The 25564-nt window shown below is 36.6% G+C and overlaps 1 protein-coding gene across 1 annotated transcript in view; it reads left to right on the top strand.

Moving 5' to 3' along the window:
- DNAH7 (dynein axonemal heavy chain 7) overlaps positions 1-25564 on the top strand; it is a 247305-nt gene that overhangs the window by 94068 nt on the left and 127673 nt on the right. The window contains exons 24-31 of the mRNA XM_079923963.1: positions 157-266; positions 3839-4007; positions 6277-6379; positions 6500-6627; positions 13665-13877; positions 16423-16521; positions 20717-20965; positions 23587-23736. Of these exons, the coding sequence (XP_079780089.1) occupies positions 157-266; positions 3839-4007; positions 6277-6379; positions 6500-6627; positions 13665-13877; positions 16423-16521; positions 20717-20965; positions 23587-23736 (1221 nt within the window). The remainder of the gene's footprint in view (positions 1-156; positions 267-3838; positions 4008-6276; positions 6380-6499; positions 6628-13664; positions 13878-16422; positions 16522-20716; positions 20966-23586; positions 23737-25564) is intronic.

The following is a 25564-nucleotide window of genomic DNA, read 5'->3' as shown; positions in this document are numbered from 1 at the left end:
ATTAGATATTGAATTCTTCTACTGAATTAAATGATGCCTGAAAAGTGAAATTTAAAGTTGTTGTTTACAACATGGCTATTATTTAAGAACTTGAGGTTTCATATTATTTAAATTTTTATTATTTAAGCTAACTTCATTTTATCTGATTTGTACTAGGACAATCATTTAGAAACAAAGATGATTAATGCTGGTTTACGATATGGATATGAATATCTGGGTAATTCTCTTAGGCTGGTTATTACTCCACTCACTGACAGGTGTTACAGGTAAACTCATTAATTTAAAGATCTAATTGGAACAACTTTCACTCACTCCTAAATTACTCAATTTTTTAAGCACCAAATGTATCCTCTGTTATCTTTGCCTAGACCCTTAATTCTTGTCTCAACATGACCTTCAATTTCTTTCTCTGCTGGCGTCTTCCTCTCAGCTCTAGAGCTCGAAGTATTATCAGGCGTTCCTGTTATTTTTTTACTTTGTTCATTTCTCCTTTCTTGAAACTTCTGACTCTTCCTTTTGGATCATTTGAGACATCCTTCTTCCTTCTCCAAGGAATTTTCTAGAATTCTGTCTTCATGTATTGTTTTGTTTCCTGCGTCATGGTTTCCTGAATGTCCTCATCCATTCTTAGGCTTTAACAGCCTACATTCTGAAGATCCCCAAACCTGTACCGCCAGCCAAGGTCTCTCTCCTGTTAAGTTTCTCCACACACATGCCTGCTGGATATCTCCATCAGGTATCTCATAGGTATTTACATGTACATTGTTTTTTATTGTCCTTCTGAATAATAAAAGACCTTTATGTTTAACGCCAAGGTCCCATCTCCCATACTCCAAATTATTGTCAAATACTAAATTAAACTTTGTTTTTTTCATTTTCTCAACTGTAAGTAGTTTATTGACGAAACCAGTCTCAGGATGCGAGCAGAAAGCAATTTTGTTCTTTTTTATCACGATTCTTTTAAACTTGCTCTATCAAATATTTTCCCCATTTCTGGATGAAATCTAAGGTAGAGTCCTACTCTTTCTGGCAACTTTAATATGTTAATGAATAGTGTTATTATTTTCAGGTACTAAAAGTCCATTTAGGTCTAAAATGAAAGTTACTATTTTTCAGCCAGTTTAAAACATCCCTTCCCTTCCAGCTCGAGCTTGACTCAAGCTCATGGCCTGCATTTGGGAAGGTAAATGTGGTCAGTCTTTTGTCATTTTTGTCCCTGTCCTTTGCATTCATCCCTCAATAGCTCATCTTTTAGCTCCTCTAGTGTTGGGGGTTGATGGAGGAGAGGAGAAGGAAAGAGAGAGGTAGGTTTATAGGTGACAGGTGTCTTGGGTGACAACTATCTCCTGGCTGTTTAGTGCCTTCCTTGATGGCACAAGTCTAGATGTACCAGATCTCCCAGGGGATGTTTATGTGGGTCTTTGGGAATCTGCAGTCACCTGCTTCTCCCACCTGCGGAAAATGCCTTCTCTGGCTGGCTGCTGGTGACTTTTGCTTCAGCCTCTGCTGAGGTCCACCACACACTGACCCTCTTCCTGGGGTCTCCTCTGATTCTACATGGGCCTCCTGCACAGGGTCCCATTCAGCTTGACTCAAATCTGGTTCCCTTCCAGTGGGATCTAGGTCTGCCCAGATGATACACACATTTGTTTTGCCATCAGTAAGAGTGGATCTTTCTTACCGTCCCTGTTTTCTCCTACTCTGCCATCAGGAGAAGCTGCAGGCATTCTCTTGACTTTAAATATTTTAAAGCTCTCAGCTTGGGGTTTTAGTCAGAATTCTAACACAGAACGATCTGTGTTTATATACCGTTACACATTTTTTTACAACTAATATTTATGTAGGTTTACCAAAACTTTTATCAGTGTCTTTACTTGTCATTGCTTCTTTCTTTGTCTGATTTCTGGTTTAATTTTTCTCCTTACTAGGCAATAACTTTTAGTAATTGTTCAAGTGAGGCTCTGCAAGTAGTGAGCTATACCAGTATTTATCTAAAATTGCCTCTTTCTCTTCTTATTCTTCTCTTTTTTTTTTCTTTTAGTCTTCACTAGATTATTAAATGATAGATTAGCTAGGTATAAAACTGTAGATGAACAGTAATTTTCCCTCAGCTCTCCAAAGATATTCTATTGGCATTCATCACTCCTGCTGAGTATTCTGTTATTCTAATTATTATTCCTTTATAGGTAATTTTCTCCATTGTAGTTTCTAAGGTTTTCTCTTTATTGTTGATGTTCACTGGATGTTACTAGATGTGGATGAGTTTTTATTTATCCTACTTGGGACTTTTTCAATTAATATCTTTAATTCTGGCAAATTCTTAGCCATTGTTTTTTGAATTTTGCCTTTTCCCCATTCTCTTCCTTCTTTCTTCTATGTCTTTAACTTTTCTTATAGTTGACCTCTCTCCCTGGGTGATTTCTTCATATTTATCTTCTAGTGCATAATTCTGTTTCTTTAGGTTTTCTCTGCTATTTATTCTGTTTACTGAGTTTTCAAAAGTTCAGTGATTGTAGTTTTCATTGCTAGATTCCATGTTGCCTCTCTTATGAAATTGGTTTCTGTTTTTCCCCACAATTTTATGATGTGTATTGCTTTTTTTTTTTGGAGGTACACGGGCCTCTCACTGTTGTGGCCTCTCCCGTTGTGGAGCGCAGGCTCCGGACGCGCAGGCTCAGCAGCCATGGCTCACGGGCCTAGCCACTCTGCAGCATGTGGGATCTTCCTGGACCGGGGCACGAACCCGTGTCCCCTGCATTGGCAGGTGGACTCTCAACCACTGCGCCACCAGGGAAGCCCAATGTGTATTGCTTTTTATTTAAAATCTTATTTTAAAAAAATTGCTAGGATACCAAAGAAGGCAGAGTGCCATATGTGCAGGAACCCTCCCAGACGATTGTCCAACTGCCTTTGTCACTGCAAGTCTGATTCTTAATTCTGATCTCTCATTCCAGTTTTAGCTGTGAGCTAAATTTAGTAGGGGTTGTTTCCCCGTGTAGTCTTACATGTTCTCAGCTGTGGAGGTGTCCATGTGGAGCAGTTTTACATGTATCTCTGTGGAGGGCTCTAGGGTTTTCAGAACAAAATTTTAATGTTAATTTCTCATTTTGGGTTCATGGCCCATCAGTAATGGAAACTGGATCCCACCCTCCCTGAAATGTAGGTTTCTCGTTGGGCACTGTATGAAGGGTAAGCTTCCTGTCTCTTCCTTAGTTGACTCTTCTTTGTCTCTTGAGTAGGTTGCTGGAGTAATTTTAGTTCCCATTTACACACAAGGCAGCCTTTCAAGTCTTCTAGCTTTAAATAGTGAATCCATTCCAGCTCCTCAGCTTGCTCAGTTCTAAGGATTTATTTTCTATGTGGGTATAAATACACTTGTGTTTATATGCAAATTCCAAACCAATGTGCACCTCTACAGCTCTAGCACCTAATTACTTTTCCAGCTATGCATTCCCTCTTCATTGATAATTTCCTTTTCATTCATTCAAAAATGGCTATATTTTTCAAAAGTTGTTATATTTTTCTTTTATGTAGCATTTCCATATGCTTGCAGTAGGGGGATTGGGTGACTCAGGGTCAGCTGAATTCTCTGTATTGACCAGAAGTCAGCACTGAATTTCAAAAGTGAATTTGTTCTGCTTTTGTCATATATACAGCTATTCAGAAGTAAAACATAATAACAGACAAAAGTAATGCCCAAAGATTTTCATAGACTAGTAGGAAGGAAGGAGTTATTGATGGGGAAGTGGAAAATTTAGCTCTCAGCTTAAATTTTTCTTCTTTTCAGAATGTATATAAAAATCACATTATTCAACAAAGATTGTTTATTATATTTCAGAACCTTATTTGGAGCCCTTCATCTGCACCTTGGAGGAGCACCTGAGGGGCCAGCTGGAACTGGAAAGACTGAAACTACAAAAGATTTAGCCAAAGCTGTAGCCAAACAATGTGTTGTTTTCAACTGTTCTGATGGGTTGGATTATCTGGCTTTAGGAAAATTCTTTAAGGTTTGAGTTGACTCATCATTTGCGATATGATAACTTCTCAGAAAGGCTGTTCATAATGAAACATAATTTGATGCAAGTAAAAGATTTACTGTAGTTTAAGCAAAGTTAAAATTAAAGTATTATCTCAGTAATTCTCAAGAGAAGTAGGGTTATATCAAAAGCTTATTTGAGAAGGACCTCTGCCTCCAGTCCTTGCTATAATGGGTCAGTATTACTGATAGAAATGAATGAGTGGTGTCCCTCCAGTATACTGGACAGCTAGAAGTTTGAGAACCACTGCATCATGTAGAAATTGTGGTATCTAAAGACTTCTTTGTCCGGTAGATCTTGTTATTAACAAGTTAATATTAACAAGTTCATTAATCATTAACAAGTTCAATGATTTACTTCTATAGACACATTCTAATTAATCTTTTTGGTGAACCTGAAATCTTTCTTTTGTTTTTTTGTTAATCATTTTGGTGAACTTGAAATCCTTCTTTTGTTTTTTCTTATTCTGAGTCAGATTCCCACTCTTATGAGTCTGTAAGATTGCAAAAAGGGAAGTTAAAAGTATAAAGTCCCTAAGTTCATCGGTGTAACCTATGAACATCTGGTCATTTTAGTGCTTTGTTGCTACAGCCTGTTATTCCTTAAAATATTAGGTGGTAGAATTGAACACAAAATTATCCGTGTGGGATTATGGGCTCTACTTATTTGTTTATTTGATTTCTATTTTTCTATACTTTTCAAAGTACATTTTAAAGATTCTGTAATCCTTTTCAAAAGTATCTCCAGAAAACGTTAACATTAAAAAAAAAAAATACACAAACTAACAAAAAGGAATATAACAACCCTACCCCATACAGTAAACTATTCCTCCCTGAAGTATGGCCTAGTCATTTTATAATAGATTTGGAGCGTAAAAAGTCTCTACATTTGTGATGCTGAAACAATTAGAATAAAATAAAAGAAAATATTATAATGAATAACATATGAAGAAAACATTTGTGTGACCAGTAACTATTTTAATCATCCTCTATCATGATATACAACCTTGTTGTAATGATTAAAGAAATAAACAGCAAATCTAAAAGATTCTATGTGTAGTTTGGATAGCCACTATATTCCTAAATGTTTAAAGAAAAGTCTGGTATGTGCTAAGTTTTCAAATCTATATAATGATATTCTTAATTCTTTGATGTAGATTCATATACTTATAATATTAAATTTGATTATTGATAAGTATTGATCATATGGACACTTTGTGTTAGGATCATGCTGAATAATGGGGGTACAAAATAAAAAAGACATAGGTCTTACTATTAAGAACCTCACAATCTGTATAACTGTTTGAACATGTGACTTCATAAGCATTCTGTTCTGTGATTTCTAATCCTTTTATTTTATCGTGTATTAGATTTCTAAGTCATAGAGTCTTCTCTAAATAATGAAAATGTACTACTCTTTGATTGCATGCCATTCATGTTTAATCCAGTGTTTCAGTAGATTGAACTGCACACAAATCCAAGGTCAGCCACTATTAGATGTATGGCATTGTACTAATTATTGATACTTAACATCTTATGTGATATAGCCTTAGTTTCCTCTCATAAAAGATATATACAAAGTGCCTTACATCATGCCTGGCATATACTAGGTACTCAGTGAAACACACATACATACATATGCAATCTATAGAATGTACATTCAATGAATATTTTTGCATTGATTTTTTAAAGTTAGTCCACATTTCGACTCAACTTCTCAAGCTTGATTTTCCAGTTTTTCCTTATGACCAAATGGCACATACTTATGAGGTATCTGTGAGTTAGAACTGCAAGCTAGTGCCTCAAACGGTGTTAGTTGGTCATTAAGGTGCTCAGGCCAGAGAGTAGTCTCATTGGCAACAGAAGTCATCTTATTTAAAGGATTATTACAATCCATTCTATGGAGTCCATAAGGAAAAAGCAAATAAAATCAACTTGTAAATAAAAAGTAAGAAAGGCTATGAAATTATAGATATACATCTAAATGGCAAAAGATATACACAGAAAGTAAAAGAAAAAATCAATCGGAAAATTTTCCAGTTGATTGAACTCTTTGTTCATGCAGAATAATGAATTGGTAATAAAAGAATAAGCCATCTTTAAAGCTTTAAAGATAAGGGTGAATAAGCAATTTCCTTGATAGGATATTAAATCCGCGAAAAGATGAGGTGAAAATACAACATTTCAATGTAATATTCAATCAGATAAAATTGAAAAATTTCATTGATCTTTTCTCCCAGGGACTGTTATCTTGTGGAGCCTGGGCTTGCTTTGATGAGTTTAACAGAATTGATTTGGAAGTACTGTCTGTGGTTGCTCAACAAATTCTTACTCTCCAAAGAGGTAATGGACTAGTTTATCTCTGCATTGTGTGAAAACAGTAGAAATATAGGAGATAATGAATGGCACCAGTCCCATTTGTATGTGGAATTGCTAAGTCACTTCATTCTTGATTACTCACAGGTATTAATGCAGGTGCGGATTTACTAGTGTTTGAAGGAACTGAACTAAAACTTGACCCCACGTGCGCTGTCTTTATAACAATGAACCCTGGATATGCTGGGCGATCAGAACTTCCGGATAATCTGAAGGTACAGAAAAGGCAATTATATTATCGATTTCCTTTCTGTGATTAACACAGTTAATATATAAAAAGAAAGCACATGCTGTTCTTGAATTTTATGAAAAATTTTTGCTTTTAGATGTTATATTTTAGACAACTGTTTTAGAAAATAATTTTAAAGCTTTGAGTACTTTTAAAAAATAGATATGCAATTTCCAAAACTTCTATTGTAAAATTAGTCGTAATTATACAAATTAGAAGACATAGGAAATATTGAAAAAGGTACCCATTCTACTGCTTACTATATTGTATTCTTCAATTTTAAATGCTGAAATCAGAAAATTGTGAATTCTGAGGTTTTTTTCAAGTTAATATAATATGAGCATTTTTCTATCTTTATGAACATAATTCAAACTGTAAATAAAGTTATTGAACTGTGCTTACTGTTTGACATTTAGCTTGCATTTAGTTTTCCTTCATTATAGATAATATTGCAATGAGCAATTTTTACTTAAGGCTTTTCTCTATTTTAAGATACTTCCTTAGGAGAGTCATAAGACCAAGAGCTGTGTTGCTAAATTGCCTTCCAACAGAGGTTGAAATAATTTATATCCCATATCAATTCTCAATTCTCCTTAATACCCAGCAGTAGTTTTTTGTAAGAACAAAACAGTTTGCTAATTGAATAGACTAGAATCTTCATTTAAAAAACAAACTTCTTTGATTATTAGTGAAATATGACATTTTCCCCATATCTTTGTTAGACATTTTATATCCTTTTCTGGTGAATTGCATGTTTATGGCTAGCACATAGAGAGAAAATGTTGAAGAATAATGCAGTGATAATTGCGGATCCAAAACCAAGTCTTCTGACTCTAAATCCTGCATTCCTTCCACTATCCACATTTTTAGAACGACAGCTTCTCAGACTAGTTGAGGTACTTTTCCATCGAAAACACTTTTGATTGGACTCACTGCTGCCAAGTATTTTTGTGGTATTTTTATTCCGTACACTTTTATATGTTAGACGTGAAGTTTTAGTACTTTGCCTTTGTGAAGGATGGTGTGACTTAAAAATAGAAACTGGTAAATCCTCCTTCATCTAAGAAGCATTTTGCAACTTTTTATTGGGATACACATTTGGAAAGCTCTTTTTGTAGCAGTACTTTTATTCACTCATGTTTTCCTTTTATTCAGTAGGATCAATCTGAATACATAAATATTTGTAAAGGCAAACATCTGTGAGTAGCTAATCATAAAAAGCTGGGACCAGTATTGGTTGAGTCTGTTAATGCCCCATGCAGACTTTTCCATGTTTTATTTATTGTAAGTGTTAAAACAGTGTCAAAATATTCACCTTGTGGTTCTTGGGGTATTTTCCTTCTATTTTAGGCCAAAAACTGCTCTCAAATTCTGATAGCTTTTTGTTGTTTTTGTTGTTCCTTTTGTGCAGTCTTCTTGGTTAGAGCTGCTATAGAATATCTCTTTTCAAGTACATATGGAAATACCTAACAATTTTGAAAAAAATGTCTTTGTCTGAAATGAAAGATAGATAGATATACTATTTTTTAAAAGCCTGCTGAGGCCCAGAGGATATTATCATCAGTCTTCAGAGTCATCCTCGATGCTTCTCTCTTCTTCACGCAGTGATTCAGTCGGTTACCAAAACCAGCAAAATCCTATTTCGTAAGTCTTATTACGCCTGCTGCTCCCGTCCAGCCCCATGGCCACGCCTTGCTCCCAGCCATCTTCAGTCTTCTCTTGCATGTCTTATTGCAGCAGCTCACCTGTCACCAAGAGTCCCTACTGAAATTCATTATAAAGAATTCCCCATTGTAATGCTACCTGTGTTGTAAGAAGAAATCTAATCGTATAATTTCCAGACTTAAAAAACCACCGGGCTCCTTTTGCCCACAGGAAAAAAATTCAAATTTCTTGGCCTGATCTGCAAGAGCTTTGGCATTAGACCCAGTTGCGTCTGTACCACCAGCTCCCTGCATCTCCCTGTCACACAGACCTCACTAGTCTCGGAAGGTCCCATGCCTTTGCACATGCTGTTTACCCTCTCTTGAGTGCTCTGCTAAGCCACCACTGTCCTGCCTGACAAATTCATACTCATCCTCTAAGCTAGCAGTCTGCCACCGAACATACGTACAGTTCAGATAAGACCATCTGGGTCCAGCCCCTGGAGCTGGCAGAGGTTTACAGCTGCATCTTTCTATCCTGCACGTGTCCATGGGTTCTACAGGGACTCCTGTTAGGTCTCTCCGCTTGGAACTCCTGAGACTTTGAGTGATGGAATCTGTTTCTCCAGTTGTCATTCCCTCCACTCTGCGTGGGTCACTGGTGGATGATTCCACGTAGATTTTGCTGTTGGAGAGCTCTCACTTTGCCAGAGGGAATCTTGGGGAGGACTTAAAATGGCCGCAACTTTGCGCTCTCTCTCCCTTATCGTGTATATCTCATGCATCTTCTGTCCCAACAGACTGTGGGAGTGAAGGCCACTGTGATCTTGCTGCCAACAGTCTACTTTTGCTTTCTCAGGCATGAGTCAGTCACCAATCTATATTCCCCCACAATAGGGCGATACCCATCAAACTCTTACTGAACTTGGGAGTGAGGAGGGGGGCTTAGGGAGACTCACAGCATAAGGAAACCTCTCTTCGATGGAAGTCTTTTTACAAATCCTCCCTCCTTCCTTATTCTCTCAAATGCTTTATGATTTACAAGTAAATGGGAAGGTTCAAGAATTGTGTATATTTCCTTTGTAAATTATTGGGCAGATCATGCATACTTCGGTAACTGATATGTATCATGTCATGAAGATAGACTCAAGTTTTGACATCTTGTACATCTAGGTAAAACCTGCATAGTAGAGCAATTTCTTAAACACATCTCCACTTCAGAGAAGCTATATTTAATATTAAAACTATTCTGAAGAATCAGTAATCATTTCAGAATAGTTAAATGTTAGAAGCAATGGTAAAATAGACTTATCCTATTTTTTAAATTGAAGTATAGCTGATTTACAATGTTGTGTTACTTTCTGGTGTATAGCAGAGTGATTCCATTTATATATATGTATATGTATGTGTGTATTTATATATCTTTTTCATATTCTTTTTCATTATGGTTTATTACAGGATACTGAATATAGTTCCCTGTGCTATACAGTAGGACCTTGTTGTTTATCTATTTTATATATAGTAGTTTGTATCTACTAATCCCAAAGTCCTAATTTATCCCTCTTCTCTCCCCCACCCCTTTCCCCTTTGGTAAATGTAAGTTTGTTTTCTATGTCTGTAAGTCTGTTTCTGTTTTGTAGATAGGTTCATTTGTGTCATATTTTAGATTCCACATATAAGTTATATCATGGTACTTTTCTTTCTCTTTCTGACCTACTTCACTGAGTGTGATAATCTCTAGGTCCATACATGTTGTTGCAGATGGCATTATTTCATTCTTTTTTATGGCCGAGTAATATTCCATTGCATATATGTATATATACCACATCTTCTTAAACCAGTCATGTGTTGATGGGCACTTGGGTAGCTTCCATGTCTTGGCTATTGTAAATAGTGCTGCTGTGAACATTGGAGTGCATGTATCTTCCTGAATTAGAACTTCTGGGGTTTTTTCCCAGATAAATGCCCAGGAATGGAAATGCTAGAGGATATGATAAATCTCTTTTTAGTTTTTTGAGGAACCTCCATACTGTTTTCCATAGTGGCTGTACCAATTTACATTCCCACCAACAGTGCAGGAGGGTTCCCTTTTCTCCACACCCTCTCCAGCATTTATTATTTGTAGACTTTTTAATGATGACCATTCTGACTGGTGTGAGGGGGTACCTCATTGTAGTTTTGATTTGCATTTCTCTAATAATTAGTGAAGTTAAGCATCTTTTCAGGTATCTGATGGCCATATGTATGTCTTCTTTGGAGAAATGTTTAAGTCTTCTGCTGATTTTTTGATTGAGTGGTTTGCTTTTTTTGTTATTGAGTTGTATGAGCTGTTTGTATATTTTGGAAGTTAAGCCCTCGTTGGTTGCACTGTTTGCAAATATTTTCTCCCATTCTGATGGTTGTCTTTTCGTCTTGTTTATGGTTCCTTTGCTGTACAAAAGCTTATAAGTTTGCTTATTCCCATTTGTTTATTTTTGCCTTTGTTTCTATCGCCTTGGAGACTGGCCTAAGAAAATGCTGCTATGATTTATGTCCGAGAACTTTTTGCCTATGTTTTCTTCTGGGAGTTTTGTGGTGTCCTGTCTTATACTAAAGTTTTTAAGCCATTTTGAGGGCTTTGTTTGTGTGTGTGTGTGTGTGTGTGTAGGATTTGAAGGCACTGTTATAACATCATTGATTTACATGTGGCTGTCCAACTTTTCCAACACACTTGCTAAGGAGACTGTCTTTTCTCCATTGTATATTCTTGCCTCCTTTGTCAAAGATTGACTGTAGGTGTGTGGGTTTATTTCTAGGCTCTCTGTTCTGTTCCATTGATTCCTATGTCTGTTTTTGTGTTGATACCATGCTATTTGATTACTGTAGTTTTGTAGTATTGTCTGAAGGTTGGGAGGGTTATGCCTCCAGCTTTGTTCTTTTTTTGCTCAGGATTGCTTTGGCAATTCTGGGTCTTTTATGGTTCCATATAAATTTTAGGATTATTTGTTTTAGTTCAGTGAAAAATGTCATGGGTAATTTGATAGAGATCACATTAAATCTGTAGATTGCTTTGGGTAGTATGGAAAATAGGTGTATTCTAGATCTTCTGATGTCACAAAGTCAGTAACATGATCCATAACTTTCCACAGAGTAAGTAGCATGAAACACCCTATTAGTACAGAGAAAAAAAATGAACTAGATCCTGAATCCTCCATTTCACTCAACTAATACTTAGCTAATTCCTGAACAGGTCACATTTATGGAATCTATTTCCAATCCTTAAAGGAAGAAATGGTAAGAAGTTATTGCTTGAGATTTTGTTGTTGTTGTTGTTCCAAAATGTAGTCCTTTGGAAGCATACTCTAGGAAGTGTATGTAATTCCTTATGTACCACACTTCTTCATCCACTCTATAGGACAGAAGCAATAAAATAACTATTCTCAATCATTTATTTCTGCTGAGGTAAACATGGAGGGTAATACTCACATTGATTACATGTACTGGAATTTATTCAAACCCTGGCAGGTTACCTGGATCTATACCCTCCCTTTTTTTTTTTTTTTTTTTACACTCAAGAAAGTATGCCATTGGTTAACCCAGAATCCAAATTAATTTTTTAAAGCACTAAATTACCCTTAAACCTACTGCTATTACTGAAAAATTATTTCTGACAGATCCTAAACCGTATCATATCAGTATTTCACACACTCTGTTTGAGAATCAATGAATGAGAATGTCTACCACCATAACAGTTTAGGCCTAAAAAAATATTTTGATGAGGATGCTTTTCTCTGTGATAAGTAAGAATCCATGATAACTCCTTGCAACTCCTGTACCCTACTTTATTTTTTGTTCTCTTGGCCACTGATATGTCTGTTTCATTGTGTTCCACAACCACTTTGCCAATAGTGCTAAGAGAATGTGCATAGGAATTTGTAAAGTACCTGGTGTGCCAGAGACCTGACACACAGACCTGGATGTTGATCCCAAGCTAGTAGCAATTTGTACTATTGTAGAAAGATTGTATCACCCTAACCTAGCCATTAACCAGCTAACTCATTTGTTCATTCATTCATTCTCTATTTTATTCATTTAAAAAAAGTTGTTGAGAACCTACCCTTTAAAAGAGGTACCATGTGTATAGTAATTCTCTTGCATTCTTTTTTCCCAGGTCGGTAGTGGTTTAGAGCACTTGCTTAAGCTTCTCTGTTACGAATTATTTGCTCATGCTATATACTTTTAACATTTTATTCTTGCCTTTCTTGAATGGTAACCTTATTGATAAAATAGCAGTACTAAGGCCTCTAGCTAGTAATTAATGTAACACATTGGAAGGATCTTGCTTGATGCAAATCTTTTATTCTCGACTTTAGCGTCATAACAGATCACTTAAGTAAAATGTCCTCATTTTCTCTCTGCTTTGTGTTTTCGGTAATTCAGCTAGTTCCCAGCAAGTATTTATAAACTGTCTGAACTGTCTGAATTATAGTAAATTGTCATTTACTATAATTATTGTTCACTATCTGAATATGATTATCATTTTTCTAGAACACTGTTGCTCTCCTGCTTTAGTACAAGAAAGCCATGTTTTCACGTATGAGCTATTGAAGTAAATCCTGACACATACTAACATTTTAAACTTAAATTTTCTTATTTATTCTTTTAAAATCTATTCAGTTTTCTATTTACTTTCCATCGCACAACATTTATTTGTCCCACCATGTTTAAAATACTATGAGGAAAAAATTATCTTTAGAATTTGGAAAACTGATTTATCTCTAATAATAATTATCCAGGACTTATTTTCAGTTTCTTCCCTTTATTATGCTTGGTGAAAGACTGACATGGTGACTGCAGACTCAAAAATGTTAAAAAATATCTCAAATTACACCATTTATGTAACATAGTCTTGTTATTAGGGGTTACCTGATGAGACCCAAATCATTTAATTAATTAGATGCCAGAGAGCTTCACTTGAAGCCCAGTCTCCCAACACCAGGCACTTTCTCACCAGCCCAGATGAGAAGCCCGGCTCTTGGACATCCCAGCAGAGTCTGCTTTTTCCCTATAGCATGTTACTTCCCACAAAAAAATAGAACGTAATGGATACTTAACACTTAAGTAAATTAATAATTCACCAAAGGTCTAGGTATGATAGAAAGTTGAAGCGTTCTCAAAGCATAATTTAAGGAAACATATTTATATAAAAAGTTAATGATCTAGTTATTATATAACAGTAACAAGAAGTCACATTTTAAAGTGTTTTTGTCTATATGATCTGGCTACTGTTACTTAATATTATTGCAGAAAAGCTATAACATTGTAACATGCTATGAAGGAAAGAGTAGGCTTATCTCCATGATGGTCTTTTTCAAAAAGCACCTTTCCTCCCCTCCCATAGGCACTCTTTCGGACAGTAGCAATGATGGTGCCTGATTATGCCATGATTGCCGAAATAGTCCTGTACTCCTGTGGCTTTGTCACAGCTCGGCCACTGTCGGTAAAGATTGTGGCTACATATCGCCTATGTTCAGAGCAGTTGTCATCACAACATCACTATGACTATGGAATGAGAGCCGTGAAGTCAGTACTCACCGCAGCTGGGAATCTAAAGGTAAAAAACTCAAGTGGCTTCTTACTCATTCATTTCCTGTTTATAAATCTCAGGACCATGTGTCTTCACAAGAGTTACACTAACTGGTTAGTTTCATCAACTGAAAAAAAGTTCAGTTATCGTACTAACATAATTAATTATTTGCACACTTGAAAAAGGACATTTTATGATTTGTAAAACCTTAGACATGTGATCAGTGATTTGAGTTCCATTCCACAATTTTAACTGTATGAAACTAGGTTCTACTAAGGAGTAAAATTCCTTGCTGCTGAGAAATACTTTGAAAGCATTTATATATGAACATATATATTGAATAGCTTTAAAGGAAATAATCTATGTATAATTAATAAATATATACAGAAGCCCCTAGACATTGTTACTTAATATAATTACACAGTTGCAGCCAACTGTAGACTAGCAGTAATAGATTGGCAATATAATGCTTGCATTTTAAGATGGTATAAATCATAACTATATTGATAAAAAGTCAAAATGTTTGAAGACTTGGGTAATTTTTCATTGAAAGTCTTTTGTAGAAACATAAAATATAACTGTACATTTGTTCTTTATCAAAGTAAGCTAGATAGGCTATAATTAACAGCAAAATGCAAACTGTGGCTTTAGAGCTTATAAAATTTTCATGTTCATGACTACAGAAGATAAAGATTTTGAAATATATCTTGTGTGATTAAAAACAATGGCATGCATTTTAATCTTCTATGATAATGTTACCAAGAATTCTGATATATAGTGGTGATATTCTGTTTCACATTAGCCTAACATGACTTCAAGTCATTGTTTTTTTTTTGTAATAAACAAATGCAACTAGAAGCAACAATTTGTATTAACCTGGCATGTCATGATTACATTGTGGTCAGATAATGGGAAAGAAAATGCATTGTCCTAGTATATGTTATCACTGACATCTTGACTATGGAATTGAGCTATTAAAGTTATGCAGCAAATGAATCCTATCATTCTTTGTCAAAAGCTAATTGAAAATTGTTGACTGTGTTGGCTTGAATATTTTGAAGTTTGTTTCTATTATATCAAAAATCAATTTAAACATTTGCTTTAAGATGATAGCCTCTCAGATAACAAAAGAGACTTCTGACACTTCATAATTTACATGTGGTTAGGTTGATCCAAAGTCCATATGAATAGGACTAGCTTTGGCTTTGGAGGCCCTGGAAATTTAGAGACAGCTAACCTTGATTGCCAGGTATCACTGCCTTTGTAAGGTTAAAGCCAGTTAAGTAGGAGCATGGGATTTATTAGAAAGATTCTAGAGAAAAAGAAGAGGATTCTGGAAAACTAAATGCATGATGGTAGGAGAAACTTTGGAGTAAGATGTTGAATAAAGGATAGAAGCTGGGAGAAATAGTTCTGAGTTCAGATTTTTTTGTGAATTATTGAACCATCTTATGGACATGAGCAACAAGTTGAGGGTTCAACCAGATTTTTTAGTAAACTCTGGGTTCACCACAGATTTTTTAGAATTTAACATAAGTTTTCTGAAGCACCTTCTACTTAAATGACTTAGTGTATTAACGAGCCCTCTCCACTCTGCCTGGGGATCACACTCAAGCGCGCTGGTACTAAGCCTGCAGCCGGCAGGCTGCGTGCTGCTCTGCCCTCCCACCTTCTATCCGATGAACTGTTCCTCACCCAGAGTCAGGTGGCTTGTTCCCAAAACTCCCTGAAGCCAGTCGGACATGTTACTGTCGTTATGTCATTTAATTAATTGTCAATGAAATTGATGGTATATGAGCATGAAAAGAAGAGTTTTGTTTTTATGAAAACTAAGTTCATTGTTTAAGAAAGACTCAGTAAAGATGAAATGCTAAAAAAAAATGACTTTGAATTAGGTATGGATAAGAAAAGTGAATACAACTGGGAAAAAACCTTAAAAATCTTAAGGATGCTACACTTAGATTGTCTCGCAAGTATCTCTGAAGAGCATGATCATCTTTAAAACACAAAACCAAAACACAACAAAACTGGATAGAGCAGATGATTCATTATTGATGCGGTTTTTTTTCCAACAAGAAAAATGGTCCAAAACTCTACCCTCAGAGAAAAGGTCTTGGCACCAAAATATGGGCAGAGTGAGTAAATGTTTATATGTTTTAAATGTAAGTGCATCTTTTAAAAATGATTGCCCATCTTTAATGATTATTTTCACTTTACCAACCCACTGCTGGTCTTGAATGCATAGGACAAGCAAGCTCTTACCCAATATAGAGGCAACGGCAGCTCCCAAACTATATGGAATTCATGGCCAATAGCTTCTTACCCAGGGCATCTGTGAAAAAGTAGTCAGTTCAACTTAGGTTTTCATTATAAACTGGTAGAAAATTCACCAAGTATAATCATCAGTTTCTAAAATTAATAACAGTCCAATTAAATGAAAATAAGTAAGAACAACACTTTTGCATGGGCTTAAATTGCCTCTGGGGCCTGGTGTTCATGTGTGTGTGTGTGTGAACATGTAGGGGGTGCAGTTAATAGCTGCAGATATCATTATGAGCATATTTTCTTTCAGCTGAAATATCCAAATGAAAATGAAGAAATTCTTCTGCTTAGATCTATTATTGATGTAAATCTACCAAAATTTTTATCCCATGATTTACCACTCTTTGAGGTAAGAACATTTTATTATTACAATGTATCAAAACTCTTCTAATAATGTATTTATCCAAGCGTCCATGGTTGCAACTCCCTGTGAGAAACTTCCACTACAGAAAACGATGATATGGCGAAGAAAAACATAGATCATTCTGTTTTATTTGAAGTGTGTTAGCTAGCTTTGTTGTTTTGGATAACATTTTACTCTCTTTTTTTTTTTTTTTTGCGATATGCGGGCCTCTCACTGTTGTGGCCTCTCCCGTTGCGGAGCACAGGCTCCGGACGCGCAGGCTCAGTGACCATGGCTCACAGGCCCAGCCGCTTCACGGCATGTGGGATCTTCCCGGACCGGGGCACTGAACCCGTGTCCCCTGCATCGGCAGGCGGACTCTCAACCACTGCGCCACCAGGGAAGCCCCTTGGATAACTTTTAACAACTTGGGATTTTTAAGTTTCACCTTTTCTGCAGAATATAATAAGTACACAAAAGTTACAAAACATGTTTGCTTATAAATTTCACCAAAATTTCCTCCGTGGAGGAAAGTAATTGGTCTAACACATCACTGAATCCCTTGCACAGAATGGATACTTGGTAAATGTTTGTCAAATTAATGATTGGAGAAATAAAAAAAAAATAAGCTTAATTTCTTTAGAAGAGTACCATGGGTTTTATGAAATTCTTTTTTCAGGATAATTTAAGAACTAGGCTTAATCATCTTGTTGCATTTTAACAATTAAATTATAAGTAGTTGAGAAGAGCTATTAGAATGATGGTTAAAGTTCCTGTTTTGTCATGTGATATCATTCTTTTCCTTTTCCCATTCTCAGGTAGAAGAAATTGGGGGAGGGCTTGGGAGCGGGCTGCTGACACATGGTAGATGTTGGTCTCTCTTGTGCTGCCTTGAGGTATGGGCAGTTAGCTTCCAAAGTGTAAAGACTGAAGTCGTAAGGCTGTCATGGGGAGGGTGGAGACGTGACACTGCCACTGTAGTGTGGTCCAGTGTCGTTAGCTATCCACAGCAACCATGTTTCATCACTCTGAAAGGGACTTCCCTTAGTATTTAGAGTTGACAGTGCTAATGTTTTGCAGATCAAATCTACAAGGAATAGGTTCAAATTTTCTTCTTAAAAATTTCCCTCAGTTTCTTTGGTACTAGTACACTGTACAGATTTTCCAGGAGTAAAAGCTGTATTTATTTTTATAAAGTGGAAGTATACCTCACCTAGTTGTATTCTTATGCAGCTGTGTATTCATTCAGTGAACATTTATTGAATAATATTAAGAACAATATTTCTTAAATGGAGCGCAACTGGCATTTTCAAATAGGACAGTTCCGTGTTGTGAGAGACTGTCCCATACGCTGCAAAACACTTGGCATCCCTCCTACCCCAGTGTCTCTGGACTCTCCCAGTGTGAGAACCAGAAGGACAGCTCCACATGTTCCCAACTCTCTACCTGGCGGGAGAGTGAAGGGAACTGGTCTTTGCTGAGAACTACTGACTACCAGATATGATCTGGAATTATCTGCTTCTTTCAAGGTTAACCATAAATAATTTGAACAATCTGAGAAGATATTTTTGTTTACTTAGCAAACACTATGCATTCACAATGGACCAGACCTTATTCTAAGAGTTTTATGAATAGCAACTTATTTAATACTCATAAGCAGCTAACGGGGCAGGTGCTCTTGTTATCCCCATTTTACACGTGGTGTAACTGCGGCACAGAGATCATAAGTAACTTGTATTCATGGCCAGTATATGAGGGAGAGGGGGTTCCAGCCACTCAGCTAGGCTGCAGAGTGATCTTAAAGACCCTACTGCGTTGCCTTTTTCTCTCCTTTGCCCCAAGGAAACTTACTGCTCCAGTGAACTGGGATCAGTTTATCCATAACAGGATTTAAAGGATTAAATTTAGGGGTGATTAAACTGGTAGTTTGTCAGTTCTAAGGTATAGCTTGAATGTATGCTTTCATGTTAAGCTCTTCTGAATTTTCACTTTTATCTTCAGAGTAAAATGAATAGTTGTAGCTCTCACATAGGTTGCTATAATACTTATGAAAAAGGCTTAGCAGTTTATAAAGGGATGTTTCTTAGACCTTGAAATCAACTCTGTATATTCATATGCACTAAATATGGAAGTATAATTCTTTCCAATCATACATTATATGATTGTATTCGTTTCCTAAAGCTGCCATAACAAAGTACCACAAACCTGGTGGCTTAAAACAATAGAAATTGATTTTCTCACAGTTCTGGAGGATAAGAGCCTGAACGAAGGTGTTGGTTCCCTCTGAAGCCTTTAGGAAAGACTCCTTCCTTGTTTCTTCTTGGCTTCTGATGGCTACTGGTGATCTTTGATGTTCCTCGGCTTGTCATTACTTCAGTCTCTGTCCCCACCACTAGATGGCCTTCTTCCCTGGGTGTCGTTGTGTCTGTGTCTTCCTCTCCTTTCTGTTATAAAGACACCAATCACTGGAGTTGGGCTCCTGTATGATCTCATCTTATCTAATTACATCTGCAAAGATCTTATTTCCAAATAAGGGGACATTCTGAGGTTCCAGGTGCACATACATTTTTGAGGGAAGCTAAGCTGATTAACATACTACCCACTACAATGATTAAAATACCATCGAACTAATTTTTGTATATGGTATGAGGCATGGTTGGAAGTTCATTATTTTGACAAATCCAGGTACTCTAGCATAATTTGCTCAAGACTATTTTTTTAATCTTTTCTCTACGGGATTGCCTTTGAGTCTTTGTTGAGAATGAGTTGTTCACATGTGTGTGGGTCTATTTCTGGTCTCCCTATTCTGTTCCATTGATACATTTGTGTGACTATACTAATGTGACCCCATCTTTATAATAAGCCTTCAAATCAGATCGTGTTCATCCTCTAACTTTTTAACTTAAAAAGATGTAAAACTGCAACATCTCTGGAGGAAAACAAGAGAAATCCCTTGTGAATTTGGAATAGGCAAAAATTTCTTAAATACAACACCGAAAGCACAATGCATGAAACAATAAATTCATAAAATAGACTCATCAAAATTTAAAAGTTTGCTCTTTGAAATACACTGGTAAGAGAATGAAAGACAAGCTAGAGACTAGAAAAAAATTTGCATATTAGATGTATGATGAAGGATTTGTATGCAGAATATTTAAAGAATGGTCAAAACTTACCGTGAAGAAAATAAACTGATTAAAAATAGGCAAAAGATTTGAACAGACATTTCACTAAAGAAGATATACATATGGCACACAAGTACATGCAAAAAATGTTAGTCTTTGGGAAATGCAAATTGAAGCCACAACAAGATAGTGTTACTTGTTACTATGGCTAAAATTAAGAAGACTGACCATATCAAATATTGAAACTCTCATACACTGCTTGGGGAGATGTAACATAATAATACAACAACCTTGGAAAGCAGACAGTTTCTTAAAACGGTAAATACACACTCACCGTACTATCCAGGTATTCCACTCCTCATTATTCGCCCGAGAGAAATGAAAGCATTTGTCCATACAAAGACTTGTATATACATGTTTATAGTAGCTTTATTTATTTCCCAAACTGGAAACAATGAAAATGTCCATCAACAGGAAAATGGATTTAAAAACTGGCACCTCAATACAGTGGAACACTTCAATACAATGGGCTATTGATATATGCTGTGAAAGGTGTGAATTTCCAAATCTTTATGCAAAGTGAAAGAAGCCAGACAAAAAATAAAGTAGTACCTGTAATGTGTAATTTCACCCGTAATAATTTCTAGATAATGCAAGTAAAAATAGTAACAGAAAGCAAATCAGTGTTTGTTGGTTGTCTGGGGATGGAGACAGGAGGTGGCAAGGAGAGGAGAAAAGGCCACAAGGAGACTTGTGGCTGTGACTGGTATGTTGACTATCTTCATTGAGTTGGTGGTTTCACTTATCAAATTGTACCCTTTAAATATAAACAGTTGATTGTATGTCAGTCATACCTCTATGAAGCTGTTGAAAATACTGGACTATTACTCAAAGGCTCTATTTCCATCAACGTTAAATACAAGGATGTGAGAAATTTTATCAAGTTTATGTATGTCTATATGTCTATATATATATGTATATATACATATACACATATACATACATATATAGAAAGACACAGAGAATATGAGAATGTATAGATAGATAATGTAAATCCCCAAATCATCTATCATTAGGGAATTACTTCAGATTTGTTTCCTGGGGTGAAATTACCAAAACCAGATTACAATGATTTGCTGGGAGCCATCAAAGACAACTGTGACTCCATGAATTTGCAAATGACCAGCTTCTTTTCTGAGAAGATTCTTCAGATATATGAAATGATGATCGTGCGTCATGGCTTTATGATTGTTGGAGAACCATTTGGAGGAAAAACCAGTGCATATCGCGTCTTAGCTGGAGCACTAAATGATCTATGTGAAAAGGTAAGTGTGTTATTAATGCATTAATTTATTGATAATCAGCTTTGTGCAAGATAGAATGTATGGTTATTTAAAAGGGTACTTTAATGCAGCAACTTAAACTTATAAAAATACAGAGGAAATAAAATTAGAAAAGTAATACAAAGCAAGTAGGAAGTTCAGTATACAAAGGGTATGCCACAGATTTGCCTCTAGCCCTTTTGTTTCTTTTTTTTAAAGAGTTTAATCGTAAAGATAACACATTCATTAGAGAACAAAGTCTGAAGACATGAAAAAACCTGACAGTTTTCTCTTTTATACTTTCTTAAGAGAGTAGTTTTTATTTTCTTGGTGTTTAGATTTGTAATGCAAACTTGTTAGTGGCTGCTAGTGGTACTGAACTGAAGTGTGTGTGTGTGTGTGTGTGTGTGTGTGTGTGCGCGCGCGCGTGCGCGCGAGCATGCGCATACATTATATAATACATGCATATGTAAGTATAGTAAATAATGATGATTATATTATTCAAAATTCCTGTCCTACACATCTCAGTTTGGTCTACTTTGATAGGCTAAAGGAGTGAGGCTGTTTTAAATTCTCCAACTAATATTGCATTTCTGTCTACTTACCCTTGTATTTCAAAGAGCTCTTGCTTCATATATTTCAGTGTTTGTAGCCAAATGGGATTCGTGATCATTACATCTTCATTGTGGAGCCTCCCTTCAGCCAGTATAAAATTATCTACTTGTATTATCTGCCTTGGATCCCCTGTGTCTAATTTCAGTATTGCAACCCCTGCTTTCTCCTTGCATATATATTTGCCCATGTCTTTAATTGTGACTCTGGCTGTCACTGTGATTTACTTTTTTATGGAGAGTAATTCGTTTTAACTTTTATTTTCTCCGATTTGATGGCCTTTATCTTCTCATAGGGAAATTTTACTTCGATTGTATTTATTATCAAACAAACTGATATGTACTTATTTCTGTCATCTGTTCCTTTATGGTTTTATCCTTTCATGCTGTTTCCTTTCTTCGCCTCCCTTCCTTTCCCTTTATCCTTCCTGCCTTGCTTTCCTCAGTTTTTGTTTGCATTTTTGCTATTTTGTTATTTTATTGTTATGGGACGAATTTTTTGCTATAAAAAATAAGTCTCTAAAAGAGCCAAATGTGGTGTGCCACTCAAAGATGAAAGAAGATGAAGGTATGAGCATGTATTCTGGTCCAATATAAAGCCCGAAAGTGATTCATTATCAGGAAATTCTAAGAGTGACATTGTGGTAATGTAAAAGGGGCAAGGCTCCATAGCCACTGCTTGCAAGCTGTAGCTTCACACTAGCTTTGTTGCATTTGGGACAAACACGTTGCTTTAATGGCAGCAACTTTGTTCTGACTAAGATGATAGAACTTTCCCATGCTTCTGAATTAAGGATGACACATCGTTATTCCCTTCTGGGCACAGAGAAGAAAACACAGACCTTGAGCTTTTTTTTTTTTTTTTTTTTTTTTACTGCTTCACATTATTATTGCCACATGTTTTCTTCAGTTTGGTACTTCATGTCCCAAGCTCCAGTGGTGGTGGGCAGAAAGCAGTGTGGGAAAGAGTTGGACTTGTTCTGTTATAAGTTGAACTTATTATGTGATATAAAAAAGAAATGATTGTGAATAAGTAGAGCACAGGTGATTTTTAGGGTGGGGAGCTATTCTGTATATATTGTAATGGTGGATACATGACATTATGTATTTGGCAAAATCCATAGAAGTGTCCAACACAGAGAGTAAACCTTAATGTAAACCATGGGCTTTAGTTACTAAGAAAGAATCCATATCAGCAGAGGAACTGAGGAATTGAGGAATCATAACAATGTACCACACCAATGCGAGGCTTTAATAGTAGGGGAAACTCTGTGTGAGTGGCGGGAAGATGGAGGGAATATATGTGAATCTCTCTATATTTTCTGTTTAATTTTTCTGTAAACCCAAAGCTACTCTAAACAAATAAAGTCTATTAATTAAAAACATAAAAAAGCCTATGCCCCAAGGGTATTAACATCTCTTATTAATTCCATATACCAGCTTTCAAGGTTCTGGTGGAAACTATCAGCTTACCAATATTAATTTTTTCACAACGTGAGAATGGTACATATTTGCCTATATTTAAATCATTTAATTTTATCTCAGAGAATGTTTTGTAGTAAGAATCAACCACTTACAGCCCATGGGCCAACTTCAGCTCAAAGCCTGTTTTTGTGATGCCAGTGAGCTTAGAATGGTGTTAACATTTTTAAGGTTTGTAAAGAAAAGCAGAAAAGAACATGTAACCTGTTGATCTATCAATAGTAAATATTATATGCTTTTGACCAACATTTGGTACTTTATTCCTAAGTATCCTATGAGTTCTTAAATCCTATTGTAAATGGTATTTTTAAATTTTATTTTTCAGTTGTTCATTGGCATTATAGAAAATACAATCAATTTTTGTATAATGACTTTGTTTGCTGCAGCCTTGTTAAATGAACTCTTTACTTCTGGTAGTTTTTGTGTAGTCTTTAGGATTTTCTACGTGCCCAATCATGTTTTCCATGAATAATGACAGTATTAGTAGTCTTTTAAATAAATAAGTAATCTTTTTTTTTTTTTTCTATTAAGGGGTTAATGGAAGAAAACAAGGTTCAGATCACTGTTTTAAATCCTAAGTCTGTCACCATGGGTCAGCTGTATGGGCAGTTTGATTTAGTGTCCCATGAGTGGTCCGACGGGATCCTCGCTGTCAGTTTTAGAGCATTTGCTGCTTCATCGGTAAGTGCTAACACTTCTCCATGCTATGAGAGTTATGATTTTTTTCAGTTGTTTCAAGTAAACATTTGTATTTGTAGCTCAAGGTACTTATTTAAAACACATTACTGGGATCCTTGAGGCGCCAGCCGCCGCCCCAGGCAGTGTCTGAGCCAAGCCCCCGCATCCTTCGCCTCCGTGTGCCCATGGCCTTTAAACTGCCGGTTCCTCGGCTGGGGGCGGGAGCGCTGAGTTTCCCGCTGGGAGGTAAAGTGGCCCCCTTTTACCTCCCAGATGCCGCAAGGAGACAGGCCTGTGGGCACTAGGTACGCCACCCTTGCCCTACACGTGCCGGGACGAGACCCTCACGAGGGCAGTGAGTGGGGCGTGGTGCCTGTCTCTTCTCCCTCCACAGATGAGAGAGTTGAGACAAGGAAATTTTATGCCCTGCTTGATATAAATACAACTGGATATAAGCTTCAGGAGGCCAAAGTACATCATCTCTCTCGTTCACTCCTGTATCTTGAGCATCTAATACTGTGCCAGGCATATGCTTTGCTTTTACCATTTGTCTTACGGTTCTGTCTGTCCGGTTTTTGTTTTTAAGGACAGTTTTTAACGTTTGTTACATTGGTGGATTTGTTTTTTGGTTTGGTTGCTCTCTTCTTTTTATTTTTAATATTTAAAAATTTTTTTCACCTTAGTAACTTTATTTTATTTTATATATTTTTCTTTCTTTCTTTTTGTTTTTTTCTCCCTTTTCTTCTGAGCCATGTGGCTGACAGGGTCTTGGTGCTCCGGCCAGGTGTCAGGCCTGAGCCTCTGAGGCAGGAGAGCCAAATTCAGGATATTGGTCCACCAGAGACCTCCCGGCCCCACATAATATCAAGTAGCAAAAGCTCTCCCAGAGATCTCCATCTCAACACTAAGACCCAGCTCCACTCAATGACCAGCAAGCTACAGTGCTGGGCACCCTATGCCAAACAACTAGTGAGACAGGAACACAACCCCACCCATTAGCAGAGAGGCTGCCTAAAATCATAAGGTCACAGACACCCCAAAACTACCACCGGACATGGTTCTGCCCACCAGAAAGACAAGACCCAGCCTCATCCACCAGAACACAGGCACCAGGCCCCTCCACCAGGAAGCCAACACAACCCACTGAACCACCCTTACCCACTGGGGGCTGATGCCAAAAACAGCGGGAACTACGAACCTGCAGCCTGCGAAAAGGAGACCCCACACACAATAAGTTAAGCAAAATGAGAAGACAGAGAAACAAACAGCAGATGAAGGAGCAAGGTAAAAACCCACCAGACCAAACAAATGGAGAGGAAATAGGCAGTCTACCTGAAAAAGAATTCAGAGTAATGACAGTAAAGATGATCCAAAATCTTGGAAGTAGAAGAGAGAAAATACAAGAAACGTTTAACAAAGACCTAGAAGAACTAAAGAGCAAACAAACAATGATAAACAACACAATAAATGAAATGAAAAATTCTCTAGAAGGAATCAATAGCAGAATAACTGAGGCAGAAGAACGGATAAGTGACCTGAAAGATAAAATAGTGGAAATAACTACTGCAGAGCAGAATAAAGAAAAAAGAATGAAAAGACTTGAGGACAGTCTCAGTGACCTTTGGGACAACATTAAACGTACCAACATTTGAGTTATAAGGGTCCCAGAAGACGAAGAGAAAAAGGGACTGAGAAAATATTTGAAGAGATTATAGTTGAAAACTTCTGTAACATGGGAAAGGAAATAGTCAATCAAGTCCAGGAAGTGCAGAGAGTCCCATACAGGATAAATCCAAGGAGAAACATGCCAAGACACATATTAATGAAAGTA

The sequence above is a fragment of the Stenella coeruleoalba genome (genome assembly GCF_951394435.1).
Source record: "Stenella coeruleoalba genome assembly, chromosome: 6".
In the NCBI taxonomy this organism is placed as follows: Eukaryota; Metazoa; Chordata; class Mammalia; order Artiodactyla; family Delphinidae; genus Stenella; species Stenella coeruleoalba.
The sequence above is the reverse complement of the archived record's forward strand: the minus strand, read 5'-3'. Positions and strand labels throughout refer to the sequence as shown.